At 33.0% G+C, this 18,296-nt stretch overlaps 1 protein-coding gene and 1 long non-coding RNA gene across 3 annotated transcripts in view; both read right to left on the reverse strand.

Annotated features, from left to right (window-relative positions):
- htt (huntingtin) overlaps positions 1-14,956 on the reverse strand; it is a 135,934-nt gene extending 120,978 nt beyond the window's left edge. For both annotated transcript variants that reach the window (XM_073962764.1, XM_073962763.1), the window contains exons 1-5: positions 14,721-14,956; positions 14,391-14,648; positions 12,780-12,996; positions 12,585-12,714; positions 12,048-12,518 (exon numbers count right to left, since the gene is read on the reverse strand). In XM_073962764.1, the coding sequence (XP_073818865.1) occupies positions 12,048-12,518; positions 12,585-12,714; positions 12,780-12,996; positions 14,391-14,648; positions 14,721-14,788 (1,144 nt within the window). In that variant the 5' untranslated portion in view covers positions 14,789-14,956. The remainder of the gene's footprint in view (positions 1-12,047; positions 12,519-12,584; positions 12,715-12,779; positions 12,997-14,390; positions 14,649-14,720) is intronic.
- LOC141390128 (uncharacterized) lies at positions 6,761-11,615 on the reverse strand. The gene is made up of 2 exons (XR_012409285.1): positions 11,494-11,615; positions 6,761-11,438 (listed from the first exon to the last, which is right to left on the reverse strand). It is a non-coding gene; the product is annotated as an uncharacterized lncRNA (long non-coding RNA).
- Positions 14,957-18,296: the final 3,340 nt, after the last annotated feature.

The following is an 18,296-nucleotide window of genomic DNA, read 5'->3' on the forward strand; positions in this document are numbered from 1 at the left end:
GTTTTTTTATTTCAATAGCAACAGCAATTCATGTGCTATGCTGCAAACATGAAAGTAGCATAGCACATGATATATGCTACGGCTTTGAAATCTGCACAGCACATAGTCATAATCAAAAATGAAAACTATTGCTGTGCTACGCTGCGAACACAGCACACAGTCTATGCTATGCTTGTGAATTCTGCACAGCACATAGCATAGCATAGTCATCAAAATCAAAAACAAATGCTATTAGCTTTGTTCCTTTACTTTTTTAATGGTAAGAGTGGTAAAAGAGAAAAGTGTCAAAATTGTTCAAAATTGCTCTCTCATGAACATTTTTACCAGAAAAGTAAAGGAACGGAAAAATGGTAGATCCGGCAGCAATGTCAGAAAAAAAAACATAAAAAAAATCAATTTTCGTCTTTTATTTCACAGTTTTTAATTTAGTGTTGTCAGTGTTCGACTTTTTCTTCGGGTTTTCGTCCATTTTGTGATATAATCGTCAAACAAAAGTCGAAAAATCAGTTTTGCCATTTTGTACCTGGAGAAATTTTGCTGGTAGCCTGTGGTAGAAGAGATGCTCTCTCTCCCCTCTCACTCTCTTAAAAATTGCTTCCAGTTTTGCCACTTTTCGGGGTTAAGGAACGCTTTGCAGGTTAAAAATGGTAACAAATGGCTAAATGGTAACCTCAGGTAAGTAAAGGAACACAGCTATTGTGTGTCGCTGCCTATTACTGGACTATAAAGGGTTGTTTACACTAGCCATCAATGTCATATGACCTGAAATGTTCCATCGTTACACAGTCGCTAATGTGTGCAATATTGGGGATTTTTCTTACGCCATTTATTTTTGCGTCCACACCAGCAAAACTGCAATGAATTTTATGTCTCCATATTGTTTGTGTGGGCAGATATGGAATGTTTTTATTTCGGTTCATGTAACATTGATGGCTAGTGTAAACATCCCTGAAGCATGTCTAATCAAGGACAACTAAAGATCTTTGACTTTAATGTCGTTTAGGGCCACCTCGCGGATCGGGCTGAATTTTTTTACCATAGCACTATAGGTAATTTGCCCTGTTTTTGAGACAAAAATTATTAACAGCGGAATTAAAGTATTTTTTAACTTTTTAAATTATTTATGTGTAAAAGTGAGATAAAACAAAGATTTTTACAGGTAAATTCGGATATAAGGAACAACGGTTATAAGCAACTACGTATATAACGAACAAAGCTATTTTTTCCAATGCCATTTTCATTAGTTTTCTTATACACAACAAACTGATGACAACGATCACGGTAGTAAGTAACACAAATTTTGTCCCCGCGAGTAGATTTTCCAACGAATTGTTACTACAGTTTTGTATATTTTTTGAATATACGCTAATAAAGACGAGTTTAGTAGTCCTTTAAACCGTATCAATGATTAATATGCAAAAGGGAGATAAAATATAGCTTACTACTGCCGCACCGTTCATAGAAAACCACGGATATACCGAACAATTTGTCGCCATTACTTATTTTACTTGCAATGAAATTGTAAACAACAATATTTTTATTACAGTGTTTTATTTAACTTGCTTTGGTGTGTGTTTAGTTCAAATCTGGTAACTCATTTTTAACACGGTTGCAGTTGACCAATCCAACTAAAACTTTGCACACTTTTCAGATTTGGATGACAATACACGAATATGGAATCAAATCCAATATTGGTCCATTTTTACACTGTTTTACAGTGTTTTATCTAATTTGCTTTTCAAATCTGGTAACTCATTTTTCACACAGTTGTAGTTCACCAATCGAACTAAAACTTTGTACACTTTTCAGATTTAGATGACAATACATGAATATGAAACCAAAACCAATATGGGTCCATTTTTTCCTGTAGCTCCCATCCAGCGGTACCACTCGATTTAAGGTATTTTATCGTCATTTTAGCCCGTATTGGCTGTTTTTTTGACAACTAGGGTTTCCAATGGTACAGAAACGTACCCATTAAAAATTATGGACATAGGTCCAGGTTTTGGTATAGCCCCCATATAGCGGTACCGCCCGATTTCAAGTGTTTTAAGGATTTTATCTTCATTTTTATACCGAATTGCGTGAACTTGGCATTTGGAGATCCCAGTGGTACAGAAATTTCTCCACCAAAAATTGTGACATAGGTCCAGGTGTTGGTATAGCCTCCATATTACGGCTCCACCCAATTTCAGGTGTGTTTTGTCTTAATTTTTGGGCCGAAATGGCTGTAATTTTGATTTCGAGTTCCCAACTTCTCCACCAAAAATTGTGGACATAGGTCCAGGCTTTGATACAGCCCCTATAAATGATACCACCCAATTTCAGGCATTTTAAAGTTTGTATCTACATTTTCGGCCTAAATTGGTTATGTGGCATTGACTCGTGTAAGATCGCTGGATGGATTAAGAATAGAAGAGCTGGATTGCTCAAAACTAACAGGAAAGAAGCCATGCAATAACGAAGCGTTAACTGAAATCAATAGGATGAGAAACTACCAACCTAAATAAATTTTTACTAACATTATACGTTTAATTAATAAATGTAATCCCATCATTAAATATCACCACCGTGGTGCAATGGTATGCACGCCCGCCTTGCACGCAGAATGTCGGTGGTTCGATTCCCCGGCCAGGCAACATCAAACATTTTTCAACGGTGGCAAAATACCCCTCAGTAATGTTGGCGACATTTCCTGAGTATTTTTATTATTATTATTATTTATTAATAGATTGACAGTTTACAATTTTATATATATATATATGTACATAAGAATACTTAGTATAAAATGCAATCTATACTTGGCGTAGCGAGAATGCTGTATGCCACTAATGAACAAAAGTGTATATTTCATTAGGAGTTAAAATTAGTCAATAAAAGTTGTCTATACCTTATACAGTTTTCTAAGTATAAATAAAGAGAGTATAAATTCGTGCCATTTAATATAGATAGAACTTCATTTTCATTTAATAATATTTTGTTAAAGTGAATTTTTCTAAATTCCTTATAAACAGGACATATACCAATGAAGTGAAGTGTATTTTCCGGTTCATTGGTGTTACATATAGAACAAATGCCATCAGTGTTATTTTTAAAAGCTTTTGCATTTAAATCAAGTAGCCCAGCCCTTGCTTTTATTATTAAGCTGGATGCACGAGTTGAAAAATCAGCTATAAGATTTGGGAAAAAACTATAGCTTACCATAGGATATAAATCATGGAATTGAGAATTTCTGGCTGATACTTCGAATTCATTTCTTTCATGTACATTTAATGCGGAAATTATCTCTTTCCAGTATGAGCATAATGGTAAACTATTGTTCGAAGTATTATAGTTCAAGGTTTGGCATAAATTTGACCATTCCTTTGCCCATGAAATGTTCAGTTCCAAGATCTCCACAGCTAAGATGCGTGGTAAACGATTCTCATTCAGTTGGAGAACTTTATTTATATATGAAAAGTGCGTTTTGAGTGTGGTAGAGTAAAGGGAATTTAGTCCAGTTTCAAGATATAATACGTAGTTGGGAGTATTCATAGGTAAATAAAGCATTTTCTTGATAAAAAAGCGAAACAAATTTTCAACATCATCATATTTATGGAAGCCCCAAACTTGCGCAGCATAGCATAGTATGGATTTTGAGCATGTTTCGAATATTTTGAGTTTATTGTTTTTGGAAATTTTTGGATTTTGTATATATTTGGACCATGCCGAATTGATAGCAATTTTGGCGGTGGAAAGTTTATCTTTAAGGTGTCTTTTAAATGAAAGGTTGTATGTAATATCCACACCAAGATATTTATAATTGTTAACAATCTCAATATTTTGACTGTGAAAATGAAATTGAAGATTCGAGGAGAAACGTGTACCCTTTCGAAATATCATAATTTTTGATTTCGATAAATTTACTTTTAGGCTCCATTGCAGACAATATTCATACAATGCATCAATCATATTTTGTAATTCAGTAGGTGAATCAGATAACAGTACGATATCATCAGCATAGAGTAGTACTTTTATATTGACATTAGCAACGTTTATACCTCCAGGGAGGATATTTGGCAGATCATTAACGTATAGTGAAAACAAAACAGGACTTAAAATACAACCCTGTTTAACACCAGTATCAACGGAGAAGTAGTTTGAATAACTAGTGCCGTCCCATATTTTACTTCTAGTGTTGTTGTATAGTAGTTTAATTATTGTGATCATTTTTCTTGAGATGCCTAAAGTAGCGAGTTTGTAGAATAGGCTATTTCTGGGTATAAGATCGAATGCTGAAGAAAAATCCACGAAAAAGGCATATGTGGTTTTATTTTTATATTGGTTTAAATTTACAATGTTTACAAGGTTAAAAATATTGTCTATCGTTGAATATTCCTTTCTAAACCCAGCTTGAAATTCATTCAGAATATCATGTGCTGTTAGCCAATTTGATATTCTATTCAAGAGTATTGAATTGAAGATTTTACAAATTGAATCTATTAATGACAGACCTCTGTAGTTACCAGGGTCGTTTCCATCGCCCTTTTTATGCATTTCCTGAGTATTTCAGCCTTGAAAAACTTCTCCACAAGTGGTGTCTTAAGACACGCCGTTCGGACTCGGCGATAAACAGTAGGTCCCATATCATTGAGCTAAATATGAATCGGGGTGCACTCACTGATATGAGAGAAGTCTCCCTTGTCCCGTATGGGATGTTGTGGAACAATGTTTTGTTTTAAGTATATACAAAATAATGAAATTAATAAGTTTCAGTGTTCTATTTTTAAATGCACTAAAAACTAGAAAATAAGTATATAATTAAAAAAATTAAGTAACAGCGTTTTATTTATAAATGCACTTAAAAGTAGAAAATAATTTTTCATGATGGAATCTCTCAAATAAAACGCTTGCATTTGAATTAAAAATTGTGACAATATTGAACGGCAAGCGTTTTATTTGAGAGATTCCATCATGAAAAATTAGTTTCTACTTTTAAGTGCATTTATAAATAAAACGCTGTTACTTAATTTTTTTAATTATATACTTATTTACATTTATTATTTATTTCCTCAAACCAAACTTCCACAATTTTAAGACTTTTTATTGAGAAGTAACCTAATAAAATTCTATAAATATCAAAAAACGGGCAAAATCGGGTTTTGAAACCTAGTAATACCAATGCAGAAGACTTTCAGTAATGAGTTCTAGGTGGCAAAATCACGGCCAAACACGGCCAATTTAGTATAAGTCAATATGAAGTGAGTTTAAGAAAAATAAAATATTTATTTCTGACTTTTTGTGCTTTTTGGTCGCTACCCAAAATGTTTAAGCTATATTATACAATAAATAAATTCCTCTCGCAATTGCCAATCTATTCCATTTTACATATCTTTATATTTGGTTTATTTTTCCGCGGTTTCAAATACATTGAAATATGCCTTACAATATATATTTTTTTTAGTTCTTCTTCGAAATTCTCACTTTGACTGCAATTTAAACCGCGATAATGACGACATTTTGAAAAAAATCATTCATATTAATAAATTTTGACATGTACTTTTTTCAATGCCAACTAAAAATTATTATTATCAAAAGTTGCAAAATCGACTTTTTGCCTCAAAAACAGTGCAAATTACCTATAGTGCATAGGTAGCCCTTGGGACCCTGATCACAACGATATATAGTTTTCTGGTTGGACATCTATTATTCGCGAGATATAAGTTTTTACATTTCGGATATGTGACCATTACGTTGTTTATGGTCACCTCTCGTATCGGGCTGACATTTTTACAGTAGATAGTCCTTAGGACCCTGAACACGATATATAATTTTCCGGGAAAGTCCACACTTCCCGAGATATAGGTCTTGACATTTTACAATTATAACGTGGGCAATTATGGGTATCGGTTTAAAGTGTTTGTGCACGTGACCTACATTTAAAGCTGCATATAGGAGAAAGGCTTCAGTTTCCGGCCGAAGGCCGTCTACTTAAGAAACTTACAATTTCATTGATTTCAACGGAACTCTATTACTATATATAAGAGTGGTGTCATCGGCATACCTTATGTTGTTAATGAAAGTTACATTTACATATAATCCTTCCCGGATACCATTTACAGATTCTTGGAATACTATAGGGGACAGGACATAACCTTGCCTAACACCTCTAGAAATATTAATATTTTCGGTCAGTTTACCATTGCCGTTAACTTGCGCTGTTTGTCCGTGTTTATACCTTCAAACTGGAATGGCAAATTTTCTTCTCAGTTTCTTTTAAAATTTCCTTGCAGTTTAGACACGCAAATAAGGTTTTTGTCCATTTTCAGATTCTTCTTCACACTCATTTTTCTCATTTGATCATTCAAAGGCAATACTAAGGCGATATTTCTTATAGAAATTAAATTAAATACATAGGCACATACCATATGTACATATGTATATGTTTACTATTAATTTTTACTGATAATTTTTTGCGCAATTTATTTGTCATCACAAAAGTTTTTAATTCAAATGTATGCGTTGTTGTTTATTTGTCGGCGGGAAAATAAAATGAAAGAAAATGCAGAAATAAAACAGCGAAGAATAAAGAAACAAAACAGAATTTGCGAGTACAGGAGTGTGTGTACCCCCTTATTTCTCTCTACTCCGTCTCCCATAAACTCAATTTTCTTTCCCATTAACTTTGAACGTCTAAACACCGACTTTGGTGACAGTACAAACTTTTTATTCATTGAACTTCTTTGTCTTCTATACCAATGAAAAATATATTTTTCGATCATTTTTGCTTTTTTGTACTAAAGCTTGTAAGGCAAATAGAATTTTGCGGGTTCCCATTCCTTTTTTAAAACCAAAAAAAAACTGCGAAAAATAAAGAAACAAAACAGAATTTGCGAGCACAGGAGTATGTGTACACCCTTATTCCTCTCTACTCCCTCTCCCATAAACTCAATTTTCTTTCCCATTAACTTTGAACGTCGAAACACTGAACTTCTATACCAATGAAAAATATAAACTCTATCATTTTGTCGTGTTAGACCGTGTGACGTCTTTCTGTGAATTTTTGAATTTTGTACTAAAGCTTGTAGGGCAAATAGAGCTTTGCGGGTTCCAATTCCTTCTTTTAAATCAAACTGGCAGATCGCCATGGCCTTTTCGCATTTCCGGTAAATTCTAGAGAGAATAATCTTCAGAAATATTTTGAGTACGTGGCTCATTAGACAAAATAATAGTCATTACATAATTTTGGACGACTATAAAAATGAATTTGAGCCAATCTTTGGGATATTTACTAGTTTCGTAAACGTAGTTAAAAAGTTTCCTCAGAAGGTTTATGTTTTCACCATCAATTAACTTGAATAATTCTGAAGAAATTTCATCGGGACAACAAGTTTTTACTGCTGTTTCAACCTCTGTCCGGATAATTGTTGATCTACAGATCTTTTGTAGATTGACCGATTTCCGTCAGTATAAAGGGTTTTTATATACTTCCTCCATATATTTTTATTGTCTATTGTATCTAAAACAGGTTGATTGTTTTCATTATATAATACTTTTGGTGTTCCTCTGCAGTATATTCCATCAACTTCCTTAATTTATTTGTGAAGATTAAAATCGGCATGTAATTGTTGCAATATCTCTATTTCCCGGCATTGGTCATTCAGAAATTCATTTTTTTGGCATGGCGTATATAAATTTGTATTTCTCTGTTTATTTCGAAATGTAATTCTTTCTTTTATTAAGTCCAGTATATGTTTTGCCATCAAATATTTTCTTTGTCAGCAATAGTTGTAATTACACATTTATGGATTACCAAGTATTTGTTCCATCTTCATTGTTGGCTGAGGTTAGTTCGTGGCTTAAAAGTTGTATTACATTTGTTCGAAATGTTGGCTTCTTTTTCTTTTGGTTAATCCGCTTAGCATGTGCAGAAAGTTTAATTCGTAATTTATACATTAATAAATTATGATTCGATGGCACATCTGCCGTATTTTTACGCTTGATCTAAAGCGTTTATTAACAAGAGTATAATCGAACTGATTTCAAATTACATTTTCCTTTTTGTCCAGTGGCGATTTCCATATGTAAAGACGTCTTTACGCAGGTAGCTCAAGATGGTGTTAGTTATTATCTGTTTCTTTCACAAATTGAAGAAACGATCGCAACAAAAAACACACTGTATAGCACCAAATGAACCAACCAAAAAGTACCTAGCTCGCTCAAGTCTAATGTACATAACGGACATAGTTCATCCAAGACTGCTCACAGCTTGTCTAGTAAGAGCGCTTCAAATGGGCGGAAAACCTCACCATAAGGGAAAAGAGGATTCTGGTGAAATGATTCCTACCTGCAGCATGCTGGACACTGTACTATTAAAACCTACGGCTGAAAGAGCGTATATTGACCCTAGTAATGAGAATCCGAATATATCTGATTCATTGTTCAGAAGGATGGGCAAAAAGGTGGTCAAAATCGGAAAGAAAACCAGATGTCTTCTCCGACTCAGAGGCAATCATGGTATGTCTGCGATGGTCGAGACCTATGATGTGGTTAGGTTTAACCATGATCTATTTCAAACTATTTATTCTATTATTCCAGTTGGTAAATTGGTATTAATTTAAACCACTTTTTTAATCTGACATAATTTGAATAAAATTAATGTTGAATTGGAATTTGCAGTTATTTCAATGGTTTCTTTATTTGAATTAGAACTGAAATCCATGACACGGTGCGCCTAAACTAACTTTAAATGAAAGGTGTTTACTTAGGTGTCGATTATGGATAGCAACTCAACTGTAGTTGCGTTGCCAGAAGAGAAAATCATGCGATTAAAATGAGCAAAAAGACGGAATTTTTTTGTCAAATTCAATCAATATCAATGTTTTGAACCTTCAACTATTAATTTAATTGTAAAGAAGTATAAATTTTAATGCGGAAATAAAAATTCTATCACTAAATTTGCTGTGGGCAACGCAACTAGAGTCAGGTTGCTTTCCATAATCGACCCCTTAATTAATTCTCTTTCAAGTTGAGATGTTATGACCTAAGAGGTACATTGAACAATTAGGAGTCTACCGAAGTCCCACACACATCCAATCATTATCCTACGTTTCACGGGTGGTTAAGTCCGACCATCAGGCATATTAGGATTTTTGTTTTTGTGGCAGACGAAGGCTAAGCTTGGTAACTAGTAAATTCTGAATTATGTTAGTTAATTGACGCCTGGTAAGTTTTTGCGGATTCTGAAACAACAATGTTATAAGATGAGAAAAATAAAAAATTGCATGAGCGCTTTTTAAATTAATCGCCGTCAAAATTCACATTTTTGGATTTTGCTTTGAAACCGCAAGTCCTGTCGAAATGGGATTAAATAAAATGTTGCAGCTGTGAAAATTCTCTACAAGATTGGCCTTTATGACCTATACCTAGGTTTTATCATTTTTGAGATATAGAAGTTCAAATTGTTTACTATATCACCTCCTTATAAAACAATGCCATGCACGGTGCGTCTTAGCTAACTTTAAATGAAACCCGCCTATGATGATAAGAAAAGTCTTAGATGAGAAAAATCCAAAAAAAAGAAAAAATCGCTAGGAATTTTTAAATCAATTACGTTCAAAGTTCACATTTTAAGGTTTTTTAATATGTATTGGTTTTTTAATAATATACTGGTTGATCCCATTTTGTATTCTTGACAGAATGTAGTCTGTGAAGCATCTTGCTGTACCTTCCTTCATGATAATTCCTATCACATTCCTATGGTTTCTGTCCAGATTCCCAGAGTAAAAGATTTTCATGTTTTGCGAAGTGAAATATCCACTATCAGGCCACCAAGTTTCGCGCATTCATAGTATACCTTTATTCAGTTTTTTTCATTTCAGGTAATTATGAATAAAAATTCCGTGCAAAATTTGTTCCCTTTCACCAATTTCACAATTATTTATTTCCGTATTTATGTCCAAAAAGAGACTATTTTTGTCGATTGGGCGGGAATATTCCTTAAATAAGTTGTTCTAGTAGTTTTCAACTTTTTAAAATATTGATTTAATTTTTTTTTTCTTATTTTTTAAAATTAGTTCCCTGCGGAAATATTAGACTTCGTTTATTTCCATAGTTCACATTCATAGATGCATGGTTTACAAGAGTTCTTACTTTATCGGTTTCACTTTGCAGTCTGAAGGGTTTATAGTTTTCCGTCTACATATTCATCCATATTCCGATGGAGTACAGACGCTGTTTGTTGCCGCCAATTCTTGGTCAGACGGTGTTTTTTCATCATGTATTTTTTGGTTAGCCCCGCGTAGTTCATTTTTCCGCTACCCACCATATCTTTGAGCTTTCCAATATACACAACCAACCCGGGGAGGCGTGCGATGGGCGAAAAAACGTTTATGTATAGTAACGTGTAGTATATTTTTTGTTAGCAAATTTGAACAACATGCAACTATAAGCACATAAACAGATGTTCCTGTTCTAACTTGCTTTGCAATTTCTTTTCTGAATTGTTTTTCTGTTGATAAACAGAAAAAATATTTTATCCATATATTTCAATCAGCTCCAAAGACACTGAAGGGTGTTAATTATTCGTAAGATCACACAAGAATATAACTTTTTGAATTATCCAAACAAATTTGGCACTATGCGCCCATGGTTTGGCGTAAAAGCTATAAATAATAAAAAAATATCCAAATCACTTTTTATCGTGACTTAGGTCAAGTTCGATGGTGGACCATACGTTCAAATTTGATGGATAAAACGATGCCCGCGTTAACTCTCGATGGGAGTAACTCCTCCCGGTACCTCCCTTAAAAGTTTCAATTTTTTCACAAGAGTCCGGTCGAATATCATTTTGAAATGTTTTTACAGCAGGTAGTCCTCGCCGATAGTATGATTTTTTCTAGTACAAATACAAAACTCCCGATATAATTTCAATAAAACTGTAAGAAAACTACGGCCACTTAAGATAACTCTTAGGAAGAGCAACCGATGATCCAAACTTTACACAGATTAATAGTGTTTCCAAATGTACATCAAATGCATCTCATCCACAAATATTTGATGTTGTGACCGAATTATCTATAGTTGTCACTTCGGTGTCTTTATGAGCAAAAAACAACTGCATCTAGCGCATGAAAATGGACAAAGTATAGACAATTTTAAACAATTTCTGGAATTCTGATCAAAATCACCAAAACTAGTAATTATTTCTCCAAAAATTTTCTTGTTGATATCATCTAACAGAGCTCTGCGTAAATTGTTTGCACACGATTACCCCAAAAATATTGTTTAGTATTATAAAGGCATCCTTTTCAACCGAATTACCTACAACTTGATATATCCAAGTTTCCTATGGAGTGGAAATATTCATATCAAATCTACTGGCAAAGGTTCACATTTATTCGAAAGATACGCAATTCTCAAGATAAGCAAGTTCATACTCCCCTGTCTGTAAAAGGAATCTGAAAAGAAAGCAAATAGAGAAAAAAGTTCATGGTATCGACTGATAAAACGTACATTAGACCCGAATAGTTCCAACAGACTTTTTCTCACTCTGAACCGCCATTAACAAAATACAATTTTACGAAAATAGGCTGTTCGGTATTCCGATCTGAAACAAGTACCCTTCTTGGATGTTCCTATGGGAGAATATGCTTTTATTTTGTATGTATTTCACAACATTTTAATTTAATGATTTTACAGATGAACATATCGAACAGACATACGGAGGAACATATTGATTTTGAAAAACTTTTTCTAATGTTTTACATATGCTTAAATTTTCAACAATGCCAAATTTTATGTCTTCTTCAAAGTTAAGCTTTGCATATACAATAATAAGTATTTCCTTATAGTCTGGAGTTAATATTTGCCCATTACTTCATCATTTGAACCCCACATATAATAATAACAATTACAATGATAGCATAACGTCCAATTTTAAATACATATGAATGTTAATGAAAATTTAGTTTACATGGGTAGTTAACACAAGCGTGGCAAATAGTTTGTACATGAATATTATTTAGTAGTTTATTTGTGTCTCAGTGTTAAAATATTTCAGCACCTACCTTCAGTTAAACCAATTCTATCTACAGATCTGTCCACTTCATCAAACTGTTCACTTCTAAATATTTGATGTTTCAATGTGTTTTTGTTTTTTATGATATTTGCATGTCTCAAATTTGTGTCATTAATCCATTGCAAAAGTTGTGGTCCAATGTGAAGTGTATTTTTGCCATCTTTAGCGGAAATACCATCCAACGATTGTAAAATTGTATTAATCACTTCCAATGCTGCATTTATAATGGAATGTTGGGAAGAAGGCGTGGAACTAACTAAATACAAACAATAGTCATAAATTTCCAATAGCTGACGAGATTCCTCAGAATTATTAGTTTTGTTGGTTTTATTTGTGGCAAATGAATCATCATTATCGTTGTTATCTAAAGTCAAACCCTTGATGACAATAACAACCAATTGCCGCAAGAAACCCAAAACACCAATTACAGTATTTGGTTGTTGGTCCGTTAGGAGAATTTCTATAAAAAATAATTAGGTAATATATGATTATTTTTTCAAATATATTTCTTGCATGTCGGACATACCTAGCACTTTACTCAGAGCATATTTAACCATTAATGGTTTGTTGCAAGCATGCTCAATTAGACTAGTACAATTTTGCGCGGTACATCTACGTTTCACGGCACAATCAGATCCAATATTTTCTATGAATGCCTAGAATGAATTAAATAGAAATTAAAAACAATATTACATGAAACAAATAATGAATGGCTGCTTACCTCAAAAAGTTTACAGGTTTCACTATCGGTTAATCCTTGTTGTATGTATTTACCAAATTTGACAATAAACTCACTTAGAGTCTCCTGCAGTAAGGTTTCCTTGCGTCGACTTATAACTCTCAGACATGGCCAAAGATTTTGAGCATACCAACGTACAGTGTGTTCACGTATTCGCGGAGCATAGTAGCCGAATATTCGTAAGCATATGCGAAGAGATCTACAATATTTATAAATGGATTAATAAATAAACAATGAACTATTATGGGTGCATAAAAATTTAGTAGGTATTAATCCCAAAACATTATCATGATCAATTGAGGACAATATATCAAAGATGTTAGTTTTATTTTAAAAACATTAGTCCCTAGATACGCAAATTAAGGGATATATTCCTGATTTAATTACGAACATTCAGAAGGGACAAGTAACTGGCCCTGTTTGTATGTACAATACGTATTAGTGTGAATGCGGTATTCGGAGAACATCCCCCATCTATCGCAGCGGAGTACCATCAAGATGGTGTTCAGCCGTCTAAATTCCTACAGGGCAAGAATCGATGACACCGTGCAAAACATCTGCCCAGCATGCGGCACAGACCCACAAGATACACTGATCTTTTCAACTGCCCTGCCAAACCTACTGAAGTAACTCCAGTAGATCTGTGGTTACATCTAATCGAAGCAGTCACATTATCTAGAACTGGAGATAGGTCCAGATTAAACAGAAAAATGTACTACAAATATAAAATAAAAGCACTGTTACAACAACAACAGCAGGTTCTGTCACATTAAATAGCACTACCAGAACTAGTTCAATGACGAATGTAATCATTACTACCCTGAAGGGATTTACAACCGCTGAAAATGAAACCGCTGAAATGAAGAATTTAAAAAAAAAAATTAAAGAATATAATTGTAACCAAAATAATTAGATCTCCAATTTCTAGATTTAAGATGAATTATATATATGAAATTGTTTTTAGAGTAGCTATGATATTTAGGTGGATTCTTTGTAATTATATAAATTGGCCTCAAAATTGGCTTCAATTGCAAAGCAAATAAATAAAATAAAAAAAAAAATGTGAAGTAGGCTTGTCGGTGCTATATACACGCATTTATGTTTAAAATCGCTATTGTGACTATCAAGTTATGATAAATTAATTGAAATAAAATCTATTTTGATCCCACGATTAAACCCTTAATGAGCTTCATGATACATTAGTGTTGTTCGTCGGAAAATAATAAACATTTTTTTTAATAATATAAACTCTAATTTAAATCAGGGTCGGGAAAACATACTATTCTACTACTACTACATACTATTCTACTATTCTTAAATTATAATATAATAACATTTAATTCTAGTTGCAGAATTGGATTCATAATGCAACAGGTGTATAGATTCACTTTACACCAGATAGAGTTCCCTAACTGACCACAAACGCATCGTTTATGTACCGCACCGCCTACTTGATGGATCAAAAATTATATTTTTACATATTTTTTTAAAATTATTGACATTTACGTTTTCCCACTCCACCCCAATGTCGACATTACACTCACTGGAACAATCAAAAACCGCACATTAGTATTACTGCGTCATCACACTTACCTATGGTTACCATTTCTTTTTATCTCTCCATATAAATCCATTAATATTCGATGTGCCCTCGTCTTTTCCAGCACCCGAAATATTTTGTTCAAATTTTCTTCGGCATGGACGCGACATTTCGGATCCAAATCTTCACAAAACAGCAATAGAATATTTGTCGCCTTACTTGCAAATGTAGCATAATTGAGATGTCCATGCATCAACGGTGAGGTAATACATTCCGAAATTTTTTGAAAGCAGGCAATTTTTTCTTTTTCGCTATTTACAGAAGAATAATAAATATACATCGGTAATTAACATTTGCAAAATTACAGGGCCTGACTTACTTACCTGCACTCTGTGTTCCGCAACTGGTCCACAGCCTCCGTAAAAGTATTCACAATATTAGTTTTATCCATTGTATCTGAAAATATGACAACGTGTTGCTGTCCACTTTATTTCTTATATCTTTTGAACATATTCGCTTAGTTCTTTTGGGTGAAATTTTTTTTATTTTTTAATTTTTTTTTTTTGCCTTTGTTAGCAAAACAATGCTTCTTCGTAACAAAATGAACAAAATGACCAACAGAATTGATAGCTTAAGTAAATATGACAGCTAACAGCTGATCAAAAATAGAGATATAAAATGTGTGTTCGTTTACTCAAAATTTGTACAAATTGTTACTGAATGCTGTTCGTTTACACTTCAGTACAATACAAAAGACATTAGTCGTTTACAAGAAGTTACTGGACTTGTACAAATTTGTACAAATTATTGAGTAAACGAACACACCTATAATTAGGCGTTTACACTAGAGTTTGTAACGTGACCGTTACAAACGATCTATCACATATACGCCCGCTTTCATGATGAATCTGTCAAATATATTGTTATTGTGAATAAATTGTATGAAAACGTAAACAAACATTTTGACATATTGAAGAATTTTCGGCCAAAATAGAGTTGTTGTTGTGCTACTTACGTGACCTGTTAAATAGATCTTGCCCGCTTTTATTTTTTTTAACATTCCCACTAAAACCAACTACATCCTCTCATTAACAAAATAATAGAATAACAAAATTCAAATAAAAGAATAAAAAATAAAAGGGCAACCCAGTTCGAAATTTGCTCGGCCTCCTTTACCCTGAGTTTACAAATGACAGGACAGTTGACTTTATGTATTGATTGTCAAAATACCAAAACTTGCCTGTGTGACGTAGGCGTCCAGACAACTGCAAAAACAGTTGTAAAATTATGAATGAAAATCATTGATTTCTTCTTGTTTTCCGTTCACATATTTTGTTTTTGTTCATGTTCTTTTGTTTTCAACACATTTCAATTATCATTTCACTTCTTTTTTACGAAAATGTCAAAAATTTGTTAACCCGGCTGTCTGTGAACAAATTATGGACAGCTGGGAGACAAAAGACAAATGTATGTCTGTGTTAGTAAATCAGAGTTGTATTTGAAGACAATTTGTCTTGTGTAAACGTCTAGTTAGTCCCGGTTTAAAAAAAATTAAAATTAAAAAATTTCATGAAATTAGGTGTTCTTAGGTTGAATTCCCCACTACAGCAATAGGTCTGTCTGGTTACCCTAAAATTTGTAACAATTTGTACCAATTGTTGCTGGAAGTCGTCTGTTAACACAAAAAAACCAGCAAAAGAGAGCGATTCGAGAGAGACATTTTGACAGTTCTTTCACTGAGAGTGTGCAAATTCTTGTTGGACAAATTTCTTCTAGCAACCACTAGCAATTCTTCTTCTTCCTGAAAACAGTCAATCATCTGTTTTTAGTTTGTTGTTGATTTAAGTTTGTGAAAATTAAAAACTATTTTATTGTGGAAATAACATAGTCTAATTGTATTGTTTTATGGAGAACAAATTTGTAAAGTGGAAAAATACTTTTTTTGTTTCATTTTCTTTTTTATTTTTAATAAAATACAACGTGTTTGCTTCCTTTATTGTCGGACAAATTGTTCTGTTTTAGCAAGCCAGCTGATTGCTTGCTGGTGTTTGCTGAGAAGGTGTCTGTTTACTATTTACAATTTTCTAGCAAATGAGAATTAAAACCCCTTACTCTCTGAGAAAGTTCTTGCTGGACAATTCTTGCTGGGAAACTAACCAGACAGACTTAATTTCATGATTTTACTCTTCTATGGAACTCTATCTATAGACGCATAATTTCATATCAAAATTTCAATGAAATTACTCTAGTGTGGCCCGGGACTTATTTATTTATTTTTGTTATGTCAGAAATGAAGCAGAAACGCAAGGCAAGCAGACGAGGCTACATAACCAGTGGCTCAATTCTGTTTCTATGAAAATGTGAAATGAAAACTTTTATAAAGTAGAAAACTGTCAAATGAAAAAAAATGTAATGCCATGTTCATACCAGCATTTGAATCACGTCGTTCGTTCTCATAATTACGTACACGAATTAACCCGTTCATACGACATGGTACACAATTAATTGCAACATGATTCATATTTTCATAGTTTTTGTTTACTGATTTTAAAGAAAGTTTCAGCCAAAAGACGAGTAAATTTAATTGATATGAACTGAAAAACTATTTGTCCTTCTTACAGATATCTATTCAATATTAAATTATATTATTATCATTCATGTTTTCTATTTCTTCTCAAAATTGTAGTGTTTTCAATAAATTTTTAAATTTTTCTATTTTGAAAATTAACGAGAGAGACCTGCCAAAATAACTTTTTGGTATACAGACTTTCCGGCAGGCATTTGGTTTTTGTTTCTAAATTTTTGGGCGAATTTGAAACGATGGACAAGAAATGTAACTGCAATGAAAGGAAAGACAAAATTTGCTATGATTTGAATGTATACTAGTCGTTAAACCGTTTACTTTTCATTCATATTTTGCAGTTCTTCTAAAAAGGTTTGAATTTTTAATACATTTTTAATTTTTTATTTTTCCTGTCATAATTAATTTATTTCGATAAATTCTCTCATTTGTTAGAGATGGGACACATTTTATCGTCGTTCTGAGAGTAATTTAAATTGAACAATTTACACAAATCGTTGTTCGTTCTTAATATTTTGTATGGGAAATGAAGTAATTACATCGTAATTTGGGGTCGAACAACGAATAGAGAGCGAAACACCGTCAGTCTGAACAAGGCATAAAGGAAATATTTTTCATTTCATGTTTTCATAGAGCAAGAGAAACGACATCATTTGTCAGACCAGGTGATTTGTCAGACAAATCAAAAATAGAGGACATAGAGTACATATGATAAAAATAGAGGACAAATGAAGTACGTTGAAAAAATAGAGTACGGACACTTAAAATAGAGTACTGTCCTCTATAATAGAGTACGGTTGGTCACCGTAATTATCACTGCCAAAAAAGCTTTTTGCTGGGAAAATTTGTCCCGTAAAAATTTGCAAGTCTGATCAGCTGACTTCTAATCACCTGTTCAATGTAAACAACTCGAAATGTTAAAATTTTTGACCAAGAAATTTTCACAATTGCACATTTTTGTAGATTCTTAAGCGTTGTGGATAGCATTAAAACATTAAAAAAGTAAACTGCAATTTTAAAATTTAACAGCCTGTTCCACTATGTCGGACGGAAATGAAAACGAAAGAAAAACAACTAATCTCGTGTATGATTTTTAAATTTTCTAGATATTTTAAAGCAAACACAAAGTCAATATTGCCATGAAAACCAAAGTTTATGTGTTTTTCGTTCGCAATCATTTTCTTTAGACATATGGTCTGTTCCAGTACTGCAAGATTCTACTAATTTTTACTATTTTTTCCGATAACATAAAGGAAAAAGTGTTATCGTAGTAAAAAATAGTAGCTTCTTGCAGGTTCAGGAACAGAGCAATAGTGAAACAGGCCCTATGTTTTTGTTCGGTTTAAAATATCAAAAGAAACAAAAACAAATTTCATAC

Source organism: Musca autumnalis, unplaced genomic scaffold (assembly GCF_047663935.1).
Source record: "Musca autumnalis isolate F117 unplaced genomic scaffold, ASM4766393v1 scaffold_1, whole genome shotgun sequence".
NCBI classification, from domain to species: Eukaryota; Metazoa; Arthropoda; class Insecta; order Diptera; family Muscidae; genus Musca; species Musca autumnalis.